This window comes from Magnolia sinica, chromosome 5, assembly GCF_029962835.1.
Source record: "Magnolia sinica isolate HGM2019 chromosome 5, MsV1, whole genome shotgun sequence".
Taxonomy (NCBI): Eukaryota; Viridiplantae; Streptophyta; class Magnoliopsida; order Magnoliales; family Magnoliaceae; genus Magnolia; species Magnolia sinica.
The window spans coordinates 44,986,199-45,005,688 of NC_080577.1; the positions used below are offsets into that span (position 1 = coordinate 44,986,199).

Genomic DNA, 19,490 nt, shown 5'->3' on the forward strand with positions numbered 1-19,490 from the left:
TTTTGTCGTTGACCGGGCCTTTTCTAATCCATCTTGGCCATGAAACTGTCCACGACCTGCTCTACATCAACCTCGGTGGAAGCTGCGCCTATTTTTTTTAAACAACATATGTGAAAATGATACTGTGCAGTCGAGCGCATGAAACCTTAATATAAGGTTGAGACATGTTTTGTCTTCCACCATTTTTATGACAAATTTGAAAATTACACCGTGGAGATGCTAGCGCTTTTTAAAAAAGGTAAAACCGATAAAACCGGCATTACATGATTGAAATTTATCAGTTGAAGTATTCATATCGCCTACTAAGGGCCTGTTTGGCCGGACCGTTCCCACGGTATTAGGAGGGATGGGATTGTGATATCCCGCGATATGCACGACGAGCCAAATAGACCTGGTGAACTTGTCCTCGGATATAAGCAATCCCATGGATCTTAAAACAATCCATTAACATCACCATCATTATCTTAAAATTGATCCCATCCCTTGGTTGGACGGATTGGAAGGTAAAATCCCGGGATATGCCAGGCGTGCCAAACAGACCCAGTGAACTTGTCCTGGGATATAGCAATCCCATGGATCTTAAACCAATCCACTGACACCACCATCATTACCTTACAATCCATCCCATTCCTCCTAATCCCATGGGATTTGCCTGGCCAAACAAGTCCTAAGGCTCGTACGGATTGTGATGTAAGCAGATTGCATGACCTGAACGGACCAGGTGGCCCTCATCAACTTTTTTGGCCCCGCTATGATATATATGTTATATCAACACAGTATATTCTTTGATATCATTTTATGTCATATACCCAGTAAAAAAGCATATTCAAGCTAAAATGAACCATATCACGGGGAATGACGTCAACTGTTGAAACCTTCCTAAGGCACACCATGATGCTTATTGGTTGTCCAACCTATTTATAATGTCATAAAGATGACTGGGAAGAAAGGTCAAAACAAATATAAGCTTGATCCAAAACTTTAGTGGCCCCAAGAAGCTCTCATCGGTAGGCCCTCAATCCCCACTGCTTTTTATTTGTGGTTGACTTGAACTTTGGATCAGCCTCATTTTTAGGCTAATGCCTCAAAATAATCTCTCAAGATGGGTGGACAGTGTGGATATAACACTAACATCATGGTGGGCCCACAGATCTTGGTGACGGCAACACAATGGGCACGGGGCACGGACGGGTTTTCCTTCCTGAGCCTGTAGCAGGAAGGTTTTTTTGTGCAGGTGGGGTTCAACATGATGTTTATGATAAATCCATTCCGTTCATCTGTTTTATGAAATCATTTTAGGACAACAACAAAATCATTTTAGGACAACAACAAAAAATGAGCTGGATTCAAAACTCAAATGAGCCACGTAAGAGAAAACAACGGGGATGGAACAACCACCCCTGAAACATTCCTCCGGTTACATTAGGCCAAGTTTTTTATATTTTTAGTTCATTCCAATAGTTATCTTGCAAACAGTTTCTATATCATATAAACATCAAAATGTAGCCGATGAAGGTCTTAATAGTAAGTGTTTCTTTCTAACACATTGTTGTCAAAGCCTTTTACAAGAAATCCGCTTCCGCCTGTGGTAGCAGATTAGGTGTGGTCCCACCCATGTCGGTCCACCCAAGCTCGGGTGGACCATACTATCGGAAACAGTGGCGATTGCTTTATGATGGGCCCACCTTGTTGTATGTATTCTATATCCATACTGCCCATTTGTTTTTATATATCATTTTAGGAAATGAATCCAACACTAAAATAGATCCAATTCTCAGGTGGACCATATCATAGGAAACCATAGTGATTGACAATTAATGGGTCACATAAGTTTTGATCAAGATGGATGATATTTGTTTTTTCACTTCATCCAAGCTTATATGACCTTATCAATAGGTTGAATGAAAAATAAGCATTACATGATTATTCTGGCCAGGAAGTTTTTAATGGTAAAGCATTCAACACCATTGTTTCTGATAGTATGGTCCACCTGAGCTTTAGATCTTCATCATTTTTGGGCTCACGTCCTAAAATGATCTTCCAAAATGGATGGACGGCATGTATATAGAATGCAATGATCAAGTTGAGCCTTGCTATAATAACCATACTGTTCTGGGTGAGGTAATCTGCTTTGGTCAACACTGGAAGAGGAATGACAGTGTGCGTGCCACGAACACGGATTGCGTCCTACCCTCGCCCGGACGGTAATCCGTTCGGGCAAGGCTCTATGAGGCCCAAAGTGATGTAAGTGTTTTATCCATGCCGTTCATAATTTTTCTCAGATAATTTTAATATATAACACAACAAAATGAGATAGCTACAGGTCTTAAGTGGACCACAAAGTGGGGATTTAAGTTCCACCGTTAAAAACTTCTTGAGAGTTGGAGAAGTTTCGGATCAAGTTGATATTTGTGTTTTCACTTCATCCACATCTGCATGACATTATTAATAGGTTGGATGGTAAAAAAAACATCATGGTGGCCCTTAGAAAGGTTTCAATGGTGAGAGTCATTATCACTGCAGCTTTCTTTGATGTGGTCCACTGGAGCTATGGATCTGCTTCAGTTTTTGTCTCATACCTTAAAATGATCTGAGAAAATCGATTAACGGCGTGGATAATCTGTCCGGGCAAGGGTAGGAGGGCAGGGGGAGGACACAATCCGCGTCCGTCTGCCACAACCACCGACCTTGGTAGTGTGTTACCGTTACCAAGTTCCATGGGCCCTAGCGTGATGTAAGCGTTAAATCCACACTGTCCGTTCATTTGGCAAGATAATTTTAGGCATTTGCCGTAAAATTAGATAGATTCAAATCTAAAGTGGACCACAATATAGAAAGCATTGAGAATTGAATGCTTATCATTGAAAAATTTTTGGGGCCCACAAAAGTTTTGGATCAGGCTAATATTTGTTTTAACCCTTTGTACAAATATGTGTGTGACATTATGAACAGGTTGGATGGAAATAAAATAAAATAAAATCACGGTGGGCCCTCAAATGTTTCAATGGTGGGCATCATTGTCCCCACTACTTTCTCCGGTGTGGCTCATTTAAGCTGTGGATCTACCTACGGTTTTGGGCTCATGTCCACAGATGATTTTTCCAAACGGATAAACGGTATGGATACCACATATACATTTTGGTGGAGCTCACAGATCTTGAAAATGGCATTATCCATTTTGCCTTTTTCTAAAGCTGGAATGGTGGAATATAAAATGCGTCTCGACATTATATTAAGGTTTCATGCTCACATGGTGTAGATATATATATACCCACTCTGAAGTTGTACCATCATTTGGACAGCTCAATTTTAGCTGTATGTCACATACATAATTTCTATATAATTTCTAAGCCCCGGCTTATGGGAAGTGGGTTGGCTGGTGTACCACACACCAGCTGGGTACCTGTCGTGGAAAGACGGGCGCTGACGCTCCTCAAGCTCGGAGTTGTGCGAACAGTTGAAAGGAGATCAAAGTTACACGGGCTTCAAAATACTGTATTTATTATATCCACACTGGAACATCCATTTGTCAAGATCACTTTGGAACATGAGCCAAAAAACCAAATCATATCCAAAGCTCAACTGGACCACACCACAAATAGCAGCAGGGATAGTGATTTTCACCGTTAAAACATTTATAGGGCACACCATAACATTTATTTTCCATCCAATCTGTTCATAAGGTCACAAAGACCTGGATGAAGAGTAAAAGAAACCATATTGATCCAAAACTTGTGGCCCCCAAAAGGGTTTCAACGGTAGACGTTCAATCCCACACTGCTTTTTGTAGTGTGGTCCACTTGATCTTTACATTTATCTTATTTTACGGTTCAAGACTTTACGACGAGCTCGCCAAATTGATGGATAGTTTGGATACGACGCATGCCTCATGATGGGACCCACAGAATTTGCTGTCGTCAACACACCAACTAGATTGCTGGTGCGGGGTACATCAGCCAATCCGCTTCCCCGCTTATCATCCATCACTCTCTGCCAAGAGTATCAAATCTTTTCTCGTTTAGAAAACCTCCGTAACCATTTCCTTACACAACCATTGCACCAAAATCGAATTCTACGTGCACAAAAGTCCACGCTCATTTATTCTGCCAGCCCATCAAAACATACAATAATATTTACAGTATAGAGAAATGATCATCGAGTGGGCTATCTGTATGAAATCTTTCCAATGCACCTATACGCATTTGGACACATGGAAGATCCATATTACCCATCTGGACTGTCTATTTGGTCTTCTAGACTGTCCATTTGGCCCGGCCCAATCTATATAATGCTGCGTAGAAAAATCACACTGATCAGATTATCCAAAACTCTCTATTAAGTAGCAGACGGAAATGCATGCACCATATTGCTCGTAGAAGAAATGTCTAATCACTAATCTTTAGGACCGTCCAATTACTGCTATTTTTCATTCTAGTGGAAGAAGAGCAGACCAACCTAGTGGACCGTCCGGATAGGTGATGAGGATGTCCACATGTCCAGATGCAACTAGGCGCGTGCTAGTTGCATTGCTCGTGTATTGCAAGCTGTGGACCTGGTGGGACTTGGAAATAGAGATCACACGTAGAGTGAGGCGAATTCTATGACATGGCCCACTACTAGATTTCCTTATAAATACACATCACTTACAATTGCTACATATCCTTCATAGATTAGATAGATAGAGATGGGTAGAGGAAATGTATTGGTTTGGGTGGCTGTGATTGTGGTTCTGGTATCCATCCAAGCCACGTCGGCGGAGGGGAATGGGGAGAAAAAGCCGAATCTGGACGCAGCGTCAACTCATTATTTCGTGCTGCCGCCAGTGAACAAGACGGGCCAGGAGCAGGTCCTGTGCTTGGCTAGGGGCCGTTGTTTTTTGAAGACCCTCACATGCCCCACCCAGTGCATCCAGAGGAAGCCCCGGCAAAACCGCAAGGTTAAGGGCTGCTTCGTCGACTGCAGCAGCAAGTGCGAGACCACTTGCAAACGTAAGCCTTGCTAGCTACACTACTTCTGTTCTTGGTTGTCCTGTTTTTTTTTTTTTTGGTAATATGCATGGCTGCTAGTCATTTATGCGGGTGTTAGTATAGTATAGCATGCTTGTGCATGATCTAACCCATTTATTTCGTGGGACTCATTGTATATGTTCTATGGTCCAAAAACAGGCCATATGTATTGTGGACTGTTGGTCGATTCTTTTCGATCGACCATCCACTTCTCTATATAGTGCATCCACCTGATGATGATCAGGTCGTGTAATATATATGGTGGGACTCACTACGTGAATGACCTGGATCGGCACATGGAGCCAGATCGAGTGTGCTCATGCTACTAAATGATAGTTACTGATACCATGTGGGAGAGTGTTTTCATGTATTTTTAAGAATCTCTCTCTCTCTCTCTCTCTCTCTCTCTCTCTCTCTATCTCTCTAATTGTGTATGGTTGTGTTGTTGCAGATAGGAAACCCAACTGTAACGGGTTTGGATCGGTCTGTTACGACCCTCGGTTTGTGGGCGGCGATGGTGTTATGTTTTATTTCCATGGGGCCAAGGGAAGCAACTTCGCCCTTGTGTCCGATGATCAGCTACAGATCAATGCCTATTTCATTGGAACTAGGCCGGAAGGAAGGACCCGCGACTTCACTTGGGTTCAATCCCTCGGCATCCTATTCGACTCCCACAATTTGATCATATCGGCCAAGCACGTTGCTAAGTGGGACGACAATGTGGACGCACTCACAATCTCATGGGACCAAAGAGAGGTTGTGATCCCAACCGATGGAGAAGCTGAGTGGCGGATTATGAGCGAGAAAGATGGAGGTAGAGAGGTATCCATAGAGCGGACCGACGAATTCAACAGCGTTAGGATCACTATCTCCGGTCTGGTGGAAATGGATGTCAAGGTCACACCAATTGGGGAAGCAGAGAACCGGGCCCACAACTACCAATTGCCGGCTGGTGATGCATTCGCACACTTAGAGACGCAATTCAGGTTCACCAACTTGACAGACATGGTGGATGGTATATTGGGCCAGACCTACCGGCCCCGCTACATCAGCCCGGTGCGGACTGGCATCCCAATGCCAATGATGGGTGGAGAGGATAAGTACTTTGTAAAGAGCTTATATTCCCCTAACTGTAATGCTTGCCGATTCCAGCGAACGCTACTGCCCACCAGCGAAATAACTGACAGTGGTGATGCTACTGTTGGGGTGGTGGCACAGTTCTAATAATTTAAATCCCTTGTTTGTTAAATCAAAATCAAGCCCGTGTATGTATCAATCACCATGTCATACCCTTTTAAGGCGTTTTGGTTTTGTCCAGTGATCCAATGTAATAAGGGCGATGATGATTGTCCCATTTGCTCTTTGTTTCAAACGCCACTGTATTTTTGTTTTGGAGTAAAAGAGAACTGGTTTGGCAGCGTGTGTTTGCGGTCAGTGCAATTTAACGAGAAAAGTTTATGTGAGGTTGGTAGGAATCGGATCGCCTGGTTTAGAACATAGCGCCGAGGTCGGTATTGTGTTTACATGGCAAAGTTCCGTCGGCTCCACCATGATGTATGTTTTATATTCACACGGTCCATCCATTTTTTCAGATCATTTTAGGGCATTAGCCGAAATCGTGAGACAGATCCAAAGGTCAAGTGCACCACACCACGGAAGCAGTGGGGATTGAACGCCTACCATTGAAAACTTCCTGACCCACAGAAGTTTTGGATCAAGATGATGTGTTTTCCGTTCATCCAGGTCTGTGTGACCTTATCAACATGCTGAATGGAAATTAAATATCATGATGGGGAAGGTTTGAACAGTGGTGTTACTATCCCCACCGTTTTCTGTGTTGTGGTTCACTTGAGCTTTGGATTAGCCTTATTTTTGGGCTCACGCGCACCCTCAATTTGGAATACATGGATTGACAACCCCGTGGTTTCAAAATACATTAGATTTAGAATATTCCAGTTATGTTTGGCACCTTGAATTTGGAATCCCTGTAATCCAAATATAGATACGCATTAGATTATGTAATATATTTCTAAGAGTGTAACTTTAATTACTAAATCAATTTTAATATCCCTAATTAGAATACATATGTGATGTTTGAAATAATGATTGTAATGAGCCCATTGGAATATATACTTTAATAAAAATAAAAAATAATGAAATTTCAAGCCTCAGATGGGCCACAAGCATATATAGGATCACAACTAAGCGGCTAACCAACATTTTTTAACCATTGATTTACATGCATGGCCAATGTTTAGATTAGACTACTCGGATCATTGTATTGACGTAATTTTAGGTGCAATTGATAATCTAATCATTTTGGGACATCATCAGCGGGTCACGTGGCCTAACCACACATATGACTCTCCTGCTTTTAAAGATGAGCAAAAAAGAGAGGATTGGTAATCCAAACAAAAGGAATGGATTGCAAAACTCACCAAAAGTAAAGATTCCAAATCCCCTATTTTGAAATACCCTCCAATCCCCCAAATATGCGTTGCTGTAAGAATTGGGCCACTGTCGTTGGTTCCTTCTTTTTTTTTTTTTTCCCAAAAGAAGTCGATTTTGATTTCCATTGATCTGAAAATAAATGTACACTATTTTAGGAGGGCCGGAACAAAAAAACTACGGACCACTCCTATCATGAGACCCTTTTTTATAAACACTAGTAACCCATATCGAAGCAAAACCCCAATAGAAAAGAAATTACCCGCCCAATCTGATAGAGCCTAGACCCACCCTGTCAAGGAGATACGAGCCACGGGCAAGGGGATGGAGGTCCGCAGCTGAAAGAAAGGTGGACTAGCCTTGGGCCTAACTCCCAGACTTGGCCAGAATGTCGGCCACACCGTTAGCCTCTCTCGGATTGAAAGAGAAATTCACAGTGGCCCTCTGCTTAAGGTGGGAGATAGTTGCTAGTTCCTTCTCTTGGGTCTGTCTAATGAGTGTACGATCAACATGTTTTGTATCTACTTTAAATTTCCAAGGTTGAACTAATTTTCAATTCAGTTCAGCATTTAAAAATTACAATTGCTCCAAGCTACTTAGTTTATTTTTGTTGATTTCTTCTCATGCTAAAATTTGGATGATTTCTTCTCATACTGAGATTAGTATTAGATTTGCTACTTAGATTTATAGGTTTAATGAACTTTTTCATGTTTGAAATCCTAGCTAGACAAGCACATGCATGATGTGGCTTGCTGAGAAAGCAACCAATTGGTCGTCTACGTTTCATTCGGCAGTGTGGCAAAGATAGGAGTGGAACAAATGGATGATTTTTGTTTTTTATGTATTTAGACCATTTTTAACTTATTGTTGTAAATATTATATATTTTTTATTGCAAAGTAATACAATTTTTGTTTGATACTCAGTTTTAATTGTATTGCAACATTTTTTAGGTTTCAATTATATATATATATATATATATATATATATATATATATATATATATATATATATATATATATATATATATATATATATATATATAGGTTCCATACGGTCCAAGGTTTGGGCCCTAAAGCAAGGTTTGGGCTCAACCATAAAGATCATGGGTCCACTCATTGTGGTGGGCCTAATGGGTAGCCCATTATTCCAACATATGGGTAATCTTTATATTTAAAACAAGTTGAGCCTCACATCTCGGCCCAAGTATGAGTTTATTTTAATAGGCAAGTAAGGGCCCAACTACTTGACTATTTGGCCCATAAAACCCATCACAATGACATGATAATATAGGCCCCAAAGGTCCAATAGGCCTATCAAAAATTTCAAGACAATGAACCTAGGAAAACCCAACAAATAACTAAGAAGACTAGTGTAATAAAAACCCAATTGGAATGGGCCTTAAATATGCACTAATTAAGCCCAAAATCTAATTAAAAATAGGAAAAGATATGTGTAATAATATCCCCAAATTTGGTGGACCATGTTGACCCAAAACATCCATTTATGGGCAACTACCATGGGTCTATTGCTGAAATTCCAGCCCTCCCACAATTTGGCATTGTTGGAAATTCAAAAATTAATTAAATTATATGTTTATTTTAGTTCCTGGTGACCTATACATGTCACAGAGGGGTCCACTAGATGAAGGGAGTGGATTTAACACATAAATGAGATGGGCCATGCTGCTGGACTGGATGTCTAGCAGCAGCCCAATGGGCTGGTCGTCCAATGTGTAGGTAGTCATATGGGCTTGAGTATTTGGCACAAAAACTAATCCAACGGGCCCCAAAAATGAAAAAATATAGAGGGAGGATGATCACTGCCCCTATGGACCCCACATGGATGAATGGCGGGATGTAAAATACATTAAGGTGGGCCCACGAAGTGGCCTGGTCGGCCAGCCAAGGCTGGACGCCCCAACCTGGTAGGCCACTCCAGGCTGTACCACGGACAGCACAAGGGCCCAATGGGCCTGAATATTCACAGGGTGGTCCCTCCATGGGTGGGTCAAACCTCTACAAAATTTTACGAGTTTTGGATAACTAGAAGTATTTTAATTAATTTAAAGAAAATAGTCTATCTAAAAAATCTGTCTGACCTGGACGTCCCAATGTGGTGGGCCGGTCTAACACTTGCCACGGTATGCATAGGGGTCCTTTGGCCCCAAACATTAGTAGGTGGTTCCTACCGTGGGTGGTCCACACCTCCAAAAAATTTCAGATTTTTTTTTAAATAGGAAAATATTTATTTAAAATTAAAGAAAATTGTCTGCCTAAAAATCTGGTTAGTGCAGATTTTTAGATGGCCCTGATCTGAGCTCCCAATGGGGTAGACTAAAGGCCTCCAAAAATTGGAGAAAAATAGTTTTTATGTCCCCTCATATGTGGAGTCTACACAAGTGGCCCACTAATGCAAAAATTATTTTATAATCTAGGATTTTCAAACTGTCATGATGCTGGAATAGTGCAGAAAATCCAGACTGTCCACCTCACTTGGACCACACCTCTGGGACCTCAATCAAGGTCATATGGGGCAGAAATTTGGGGATCATCAAGATAAGATCCCCACCTTTCAGAAAAATATATATGATGGGTAATAAATATATGATGGGTAATAAAAGTCCCCCAAACAGTCCCAAATTCTGGTTTAAAATCAACCAGAAACTGTCTAGAAAATTCTAGACAGCAATATGCGCTTAGATAAAATTAATTATATAAGTAAAATAAAAAGAGAAATACATCAATAGAGGATGGTGTGGCCTTCCTTAGTGGGCCCCACTAATGTTTGGATCATAAGCTGAAGCCAACACACCTTGCATGCAACATTAAGGCAACAAGTAGGACACCCAAAATTAAACGATGGGCAGTTTGGGCGTCCCACCTTGTTGAAATTTCTGGACGTCCCAGGCCCACCAAATGGGCCACACACATCTAGGAATAAAATGAGGGAAATGAGAGATAGAAGGGCAATCCGGCCATAGGGAAAGAGCTCCACCACTATTGAGTCCTCCCAAGATCAATCACACCCACACATCATACATAGATTTACATTTACAACATGGATCTTGCACATGCATGGCGTATAATCAAAATGTGTGGTGGGGATGTCATCTCCGCCATGGTTCTAAGGTCTAGATGATCCAAACATGATATGATATGAAAGAAAACTACCATGATGGGGCCCATAGAGAAAGACCCCATGCATGGATCATGCATGCATAAGGTGGGCCATTAGGCCACAACCATTGGATTGTGTGGGATCGCCACCATTGATTGATGGATCCTATACTTCCCTTATGTAAAAAAGGAAATATCTAAGCTATAGAAATCAGATTTTTACATCTAGAGGAGCACCCACCTCAAAGATCTCCACCAAAACTCCAACTATAGGCTTTTAAGGCTCCAAGCAAGCAAGATTGATGGTTGAGATAGGATTGGGATGGATGGATTGAGGGGAAATGGAGGAGAAGGGGGCTGGAATAATGGAGGGAGGTGGGATGGCTTAGAGTTTCTAGGGAAGAAGAGAAGAGAGAGAGAAATGAGAGGGAAAGAGAGGGAAAAAAGGGCTTTTAAGGGAAGTAATTATTACCTCTCTTACCTAGGGTAGAGAAAGTGATGATTGTAGTAGGGAGATATAAACAAGGTTGTAGGGTAGTAGCCTTTTAGAAATTTCAGCCTAGGGTTACATCATGTGCATGGGAAAATGTATAAACCATGGTGGGGTCCACCAATCATGCAATCAATGGCCCATATCAATCGATGCTCATAACTTGAGATGTACATATCGAATTAACGTACGGGATATGGTGTTGGAACCGCAGAGCCAATAATGACAAGATTTCATGGGTCTCGGGCCGATCCGAGTTAGGTCAACGTGACCGAACTTGAGGAAGATCGCAAACGCTAATCGAAAGTCACAGATCGCCGGAATTTGATCGGTTGGACCGAGGGACCAAGATGAACGAAATGCATACTTACATGCACACATGCACACATATGAACTCGGGTCGAGTCTTACAATCCTCCCCACCAATAAAGAAATTTCATCTTCGAAATTGCCAAAATCGGAACAACAAAAATACATAAATATCATCATATATATATATATATGTATATATATCAATCATCAATCACAAGAGAAGCCAATACAAGCAATGCAAGTAATCAATCACCAAACAAATGGGGACGCTCTCTAATCTCAGCCTCGCGCTCCCAAGACACCTTGACCTCCGAATGATGACCCCATTGCACCTTTATCAAGGGAATGACCTTGGTCCTAAGAACTTGCTCCTTCCGATCAAGAATACGAATCGGCTGCTCAATGTAGGAAGCATCCTCATAGACCTTAAGTGGCTGTCAATTAATCACAGGAATAGTGTCTGACCCACATTTTCACAACATAGAAACATAGAATACGTCGTGGATCGCAGACAACTTAGGAAGTAAGGCAAGCTTATAGGCCAGAGCGCCCACGTGCTGGTAATCTCAAAAGGTCCAATGAATCTTGGGGTGAGCTTGTCCTTCACACCAAAGTGAACCATGCCCTTCATAGGTGAGACCTTGAGATATACCATGTCCCCTACTACGAACTCGAGGGGTCGACGCTGGCGATCAGCTAAACTCTTCTGTCGGCTCTAAGCTGTGTGCATCCTCTGCCTGATAATATAAATAGCCTCCGATGTCTGCTGCACAAGCTCAGGACCTAAGAGATGACGCTTTCCCACCTCGGTCCAATAGTTAGGAGATCTGCATGGTCTGCCATAAAGTGTCTCGAAAGGAGCCATACCGATAGTCGCCTGATAACTATTGTTGTATGCGAACTTAGCGAGGTGCAAATGCTCATCCCAACTGCCTGCAAAGTCGATCACACAAGCTCTGAGCATATCCTCAAGGTCTGGTTGACCCTTTCAGTCTGTTCATCCGTCTGCGGATGATAAGCAGTGCTGAGATGCAAAGTGACCTCCATCACCTACTAGAAATTCTTCCAAAACTGAGTTGTAAATCTGAATTCTCATTTTGAAACGATTAAAACTAGAATGCCGTGTAGTCTCACCATCTCCTTAATGAACACCTTTGCAATCTGGTCCATAGACCAGGAAGCACGCACCAGAATAAAATAATTGACTTCGTCAGATGATCGATAATAACCCAAATGGTATCGTGACCGCGCTGAGTCCTTGATAAACTTGTGATGAAGTCCATCGATACGTGTTCCCACTTTCACTCTGAAACGCTCAACGGCTGCAAGGGACCAGGGGGTCTTTGGTGATCGGCCTTAACATGCTGGCATATGTCACATTCAGCCATAAAACTAGCAATCTAGCGCTTCATCCTCTGCCAGAAGTACTGCCTCCTCATACATGATACATCTTCATGGAGCCCGGGTGAATAGTAAGTCTCGATCAGTGTACCTCGGTCATCAGATCAATACGCAACTCTGGCACGTTGAGACATACAATTGGCCTCTGAAGTGTAATCCACCATTGGAACCAATCTACTAGTCTGACCGCTTCATGGATGCAGCCTCTGCTCGGTACTCTTGAAGTGACTCGTCTATCTGCTGAGCCTCATCACCCTAGCCACCAAAGAGGGTTGAATCGACAAGCTCGAAAGCTGAACAATGGAAGACTGCAGACCGAACTCAAAGTCAAACTCTAAAACATCCTCGAGGATCTGTTACTCATGCACCATCATCTGAACCACCAGGCCTCGTGGCTGATAGTTGAGCGCGTCCGCCACTACGTTTACCTTGCCCGGGTGGTACTGTAGATCAAAACCATAGTCCTTCAACAGCTCCATCCATCATATTTGACGCAGGTTCAACTCGGACTACAAAAACAGATACTTCAAGCTCTTGTGATCTGAGAAGAGCTCGAACCTGAACCCATATAGATAATGCCTCCACACCTTCAGTGCGAAGACGACCGCTGCAAGCTCTAAATCATGAGTGGGGTAGTTCAGCTCGTGGACCTTGAGCTAACGCGAGGCATCTGTCACTAGCTTCCCGTGCTGCATCAGTACAGCACCCAAGCCAACTCTGGAGGCATCAGAGAAAACAACAAAATCCTCACTCCCATCAAGAAGAGTGAGAACAGGAGTGGACGTGAGGCGGTCCTTCAACTCCGTAAATACCTTCTCGCAGGCATCACTCCAGACGAACTCGACGCCCTTCTATGTCAACCGAGTCAGCGGTGCAGCAATACGGGAAAAATCCTCGATAAACCATTGATAATATCCTGTTAGACCAATGAAGCTATGGATCTCAGATGCGTTCATGGGCTGGCCCCACTGACGCACTACATCAACCTTCGAGGGGTCCACAGCGACACCCTCCCTCGTCACCACGTAACCGAGGAACTTCACCTCCTTCTACTAAAACTCGCACTTCTCCAGCTTCGCATACAGCTGGTGGGCACGGAGGGTCTCCAGCACAATCTGCAAGTGCTCAACATGGTCCTCCTGGGTCATCGAATATACAAGAATATCATTAATGAATACCACCATGAATTGACTGAGGAACAGCCAAAAGACCTCGTTCATCAACTGCATGAATACGGAGGGCGCATTGGTCAGTCCAAACGACATGACCATAAACTCGAAGTGACCATAGTGCATCCAGAAGGATGTCTTCGGAATGTCCTCTTCTCGGACCTGAATCTGATGGTAACAGGAGCACAAGTCTATCTTGGAAAAATATTGTGCACCCAACAACTGGTCAAACAGATCATCAATAAGGGAAAGCAGGTATCGGTTCTTGATGGTGACTCTTTTAAGCTCACGATAATCTACACAGAGCCGCAACGAGCCATCCTTCTTCTTCACAAACAATATCAGGGCTCTCCAAGGTGAACTGCTGGGACGAATGAAACCTAACTCCCGAAGCTTATCCAACTACTCTTGCAGTTCCCTCAACTCCAACGGTGCTATCTGATAGGGGGCCTTTGAGATAGGCGTGGTACCGGGCACCAAATCAATATGAAACTCCACCTGCCGATGTGGCGGCAAACTCGGGATCTCCTGTAACACATTTGGGTACTCACAAACAACTGGCAGCTACTCAATACACCCTGCCACAGAATCCTCGACGACAAGAGCTAAGAAGCTAGATAACGGCTCTCCCCTTTACTCGACGACAAACTAGAATACTGACAAGCCCAGAATATGAAACGTAACTATCCTCGCGGCACAGTCCAAGATGGCACAATACTCCGCAAGCTAGTCCATACCCAAAATAACATCAAAGCCTATCATCGGCATTATGAGCAGATCGGAAGGAAGAAACATTTTGCCAACAACCACCGGGCAAGAAGGGCAGTAACGGGTCAATACAACAGACTTCCCCATGGGAGTCGAAACTGCCAAGGCCTCAGACACGGACTCCGTTGGAATACCAGTCGATCGGTAAAACTGCTCGGCCACAAAAGAATGGGAGGCACCAGAATCAAATAAAACGTGAGCAACACAAGCAGAAATAAGAAGAATACACTCAATGACTCCGCCGGTCGATGACTGCGGGTCCTGGCCTAGCGCCTGCTGCACGGGATAAAATCGACCCTAAGCTGGTTGGGGAAGCAAACTGGAAGACTGTGGATCTAGAGTTTGTGCCTGTTGGGCTGCAATACACACTCGAACCAAGGACTGGACATACATATATCCTCTCTGTTTTACTGCTACTGTCTCTGCTGGGGAGGTCCACCTAGATACCTCTGCTGCTGGGAAGGAGCCTTAGGAGCAGCAGGTGGAAGCTACACTCTCTGCTGCTGCTGGGGAGGACGAGGAGGAGGCGACTGCAGTGGCCTCTGCTGCTGAATGTGGAGAGGGCACTCACGCCTCCAATCCCCGTCCTGTCCACAACCGAAGCAAACACCGGAATAGGGCCCGAAAGATGGAGTGGCTAGCAGTGCTGATGATGATGATGGAGCTGTTGACTGAGCCGCAAGCTACCGAAACTCTGATTTGCCCCTGCGTCTCTACTGACGGTGCTGTTTGGAACTGCCAGCTGGTGCTTTCCTCTTTCGGTCTCCACCGGAACTCTACTCTCTCGATCTCTGGGTCATAACGCAGTCCTCATCATAAACCAATGCCCAATGAACAACCTGATTGAACGTCTCCAAACAATGTCCCACCACACGGCTACGAAGGGCAGGACGTAAGCCAGTCACAAAATGACGAGCCCTCATCTTCTCATCACTGGTGAGATGAGGAACAAATCTAGACAAGGCCAAGAAACAGGCCACATACTGAGATACCGAAAAATCACCCTGAACTAGGGTCTTAAACTTGATCGCTCTCTGAATCTGAACATGTTCGGGGAAGAATTTCTGGTCGAAACGGACCACGAATTCCTCCCAATTCTAAACGAAATCTGGCCCGACCATCGTAGATACGGACGACCACCAATGACGGGCCTCATCCTGAAGAAGAAAGGTCGCAAGGAAAACCCTCTGATCAGTAGGACACTACATAATGTAAAAAATCCTCCCAATCTCAGTGCGTCATGACTCGACGGCAGAAGGGTCTGGCTTACCCCAGAATCTCGAAGGGTCATGTTGTCTAAACTCTCTAAAGATAGTGCTAGCGCGTGAAAAATCATCCTGCTTAGAAACTGGAGCGACTGAAGTCTAACGAGTCTATAACGCGGTAGCAACAAGCTGCATTAACTGCTGAAAGTGTTTAGCACCTATAGGCATTATCAGAAAAGCAGGAGCGGCAAGAGTGTGGCTGACGAAGTAGGAGCCTTTGTAACTAGAACAGCAGGCTAAGAAGGGGGAATCGGTGGGGGAACTGGAGCAACTGGAGGAATAGGCGCTACTAGCTCAACCGGAGGAACAGGCTGAATCGGGACTTCGGGAATCGGATCCTCTAAAATGAGAGTAGGATACGCTTGAGTAGAACGGGTATCTTGGGTGCCTCATCCACGAGCATCACGACCATGGGTACCACGACCATGGGTACCACGTCTAGGCGGCATCGTCTATAAAATAACGACGACGTAAGGAATCAGGACAATTATAGGCTCAATACAGAGTAAAAGTAAGGGTCTCGGGACACTACTTGTCCTATGCTCTGAGTAGACATGCGCTGTTATCCTGAGTTATTCTAGAATTACTTGTTATGCTCTAATACCAACTCCTGTCATACCCTAAAATCGGTAACCGGACTCATAAAGAACCCGATAGCCGGTTCTGATCGGAACAGCCTCCATAATACCCCATTCTCGGCTCCTGAGGCAGGTTCCGATCCTGGGATCCCACAAGGAGGATTTTCATAACCATATAATCATTCCAATACGAGCATACCCAAGATCACAACAAGTATATCTGAGAATAACGAAGGCATACATCACAAAATTCATTAAGAATTTGAACTTTTATAAATCTTCATAAGGTCCAACAGGGCATACATATGATAATAGAAGAAGGAGAGAAAAGTCTGCAATATTGGGGTCCTCAAGCTCAGCTCTAATCCAAGCTCTGCCGCTACGACGCCTGCCTAGGATCTCCTACACGCACTAATCATGCATAAGCTTATAGAAGCTTAGAGGGTGGTGAAAGTGTGTGACAATGGTGCACAAAAGAATAGTAGGAGGTATAGGAAAGGAAACATGCTCAATGACAATATCACCAGCATTACGAAGGCTTAATATGAATACGATGCAATGAGTACTGGGCGACTTACCAAGGCAATGCATAAAGGGGGCTTATACAGTTGATGCGAATGTGATGCAAAGTGATGCCAGTGCTTATCTTTAATCCACATAATAAGTACATTTCCAACCATAAGGAAATAAGTGGGGTCCATTACATTATTGGATGATTGCCGCTCTACAGACCCCACACAGTTAAACGAGTGTAAGAGACCTCACTAGCCGCTTATAGACAGCCAATCACCAACAAGGCTCGATGGCAGCGGACCCATTTATGAGCTGGTCAAACTCAGCCTAGCAATGCCTTCTTACATCAAGCGGGTAAGACCACACCCCTACCCAACCGACTACACGACAGTGGGAGTCACGACCTAATGGTATAAGGCCCTCGTGCACTTAAAGTTTCCACTCGGTCATGGCGTTGGGGCAGATCCTTGGTACCATGGAAGTTTTAAAAATTTCACCTGTGAGTATCCTATTCACCTAGTATACTCAAGTAATATTTTCGGTGTCCACACATACGACCATCTACGAACGCCCCTGTGGAGGCAAGGCCCTGGTGAAGCAAGGGTGGTATCATTATGAAATGCGATACCAATGCATGAGTCGCGCATACAGATCATGGACAAGCTTCATGCACTCAATGTGCACAAGGGGAGAAACTTCATCCCTCTATGACCACCACACAATGTAATCAATTCACACATATGATGCATATGGGTCTCAATGATATAAGTGCACTACCTGTAGAATATATTCCTCCTTCCAAAGGAGGGACAAGGTCTACATATATAGATAGGTAATCTAAAGAGAAGCGAAGTCCTCTAGTGGGGGCCCAATACTTTGGGGTGGCCCACAAGCTAAGAGAGTCATAAAGTCTTAATGAAGGAAACGATCCTAACAAAGTCCAAGCTGGGCCTTCAACTGCCTATAAGGGCCCTATGGGCCTACCTTAGGGCTACCAAGGAGGACATCCAACCTCAACTGAGTCCCAAAAGGTAGCCACTACGCATATAAAGTAAAGTCCAATGCCGAAGCAAATCCATGGCCTAGTGGGCCATACATTAAGCCCAATACATAGGTAACATGGTGGGCCCTCAAGCAAGGTTTGGGCCCAACCATAAAGATCATGGGTGTACTCATTGTGGTGGGCCTAATGGGTAGCCCATTATTCCAACATATGGGTAATCCTTATATTTAAAACAAGTAAGTTGAGCCTCACATCTCGGCCCAAGTATGAGTTTATTTTAATAGGCAAGCAAGGGCCCAACTACTTGACTATTTGGCCCATAAAATCCATCACAATGACATGATAATATAGGCCCCAAGGGTCCAATGGGCCTATTAAAAATTTCAAGACAATGGACCTAGGAAAACCCAACAAATAACTAAGAAGACCAGTCCAATAAAAACCCAATTGGAATGGGCCTTAAATATGCACTAATTAAGCCCAAAATCTAATTAAAAATAGGAAAAGATATGTGTAATAATATCCCCAAATTTGGTGGACCATGCTGACCCAAAACATCCATTTATGGGCAGCAACCATGGGCCTATTGCTGAAATTTCAGCCCTCCCACAATCTGGCATTGCTGGAAATTTAAAAATTAATTAAATTATATGTTTATTTTAGTTCCTGGTGACCCATACATGTCACAGGGGGGTCCACCAGATGAAGGGAGTGGATTTAACACATAAATCAGATAGGCCATGCTGCTGGACTGGACGTCCAGCAGCAGCGCAAAGGGTTGGGCGTCTCATGTGTAGGCAGCCATATGGCCTTGGTATTTGGCACAAAAACTCATCCAATGGGCCCCAAAAATGGAAAAATACAGAGGGAGGATGATCAGTACCCCTATGGACCCCACATGGATGAATGGTGGGATATAAAATACATCAAAGTGGGCCCACGAAGTGGCCTGGTCGGCTAGCCAAGGCTGGACGCCCTAGCCTAGTGGGCCACTCCACGCCGCACCATGAAAAACACAGGGGCCAGATGGCCATGAAAATTTACAGAGTTATCCCTCCATGGGTGGGACATACCTCCACAAAATTTCATGATTTTTTCATAACTGAAAGTATTTTAATTAATTTAAAGAAAATAGTCTGTCCAAAAAATCTGTCTGACCTGGATGTCCCAACATGGTAGGCCGGTCCTGCCCTTGCTACGTTATGCATAGGGTTCCTTTGGCCCCAAAAATTGGTAGGTGGGTCTTAAAATGGGTGGGACACACCTCCACAAAATTTTATATTTTTTTTAAAAGTAAAAGTATTTATTTAAAATTAAAGAAAATTGTTTGCCCAAAAATCTGGTTAGTGCAGATTTTTGGATGGCCTTGATATGAGCTCCCAATGGGGTGGACTAAAGGCCTCCAAAAATTGGGAAAAAA

At 43.7% G+C, this 19,490-nt stretch overlaps 1 protein-coding gene across 1 annotated transcript; it reads left to right on the forward strand.

The window, feature by feature from the left end:
- Positions 1–4,681: 4,681 nt before the first annotated feature.
- Positions 4,682–6,417, forward strand: LOC131247293 (uncharacterized). The gene is made up of 2 exons (XM_058247674.1): positions 4,682–4,988; positions 5,458–6,417. The coding sequence occupies exons 1-2, from the start codon at positions 4,685–4,687 to the stop codon at positions 6,228–6,230; spliced, it is 1,077 nt and encodes a 358-aa protein (XP_058103657.1). The 5' UTR covers positions 4,682–4,684; the 3' UTR covers positions 6,231–6,417.
- Positions 6,418–19,490: the final 13,073 nt, after the last annotated feature.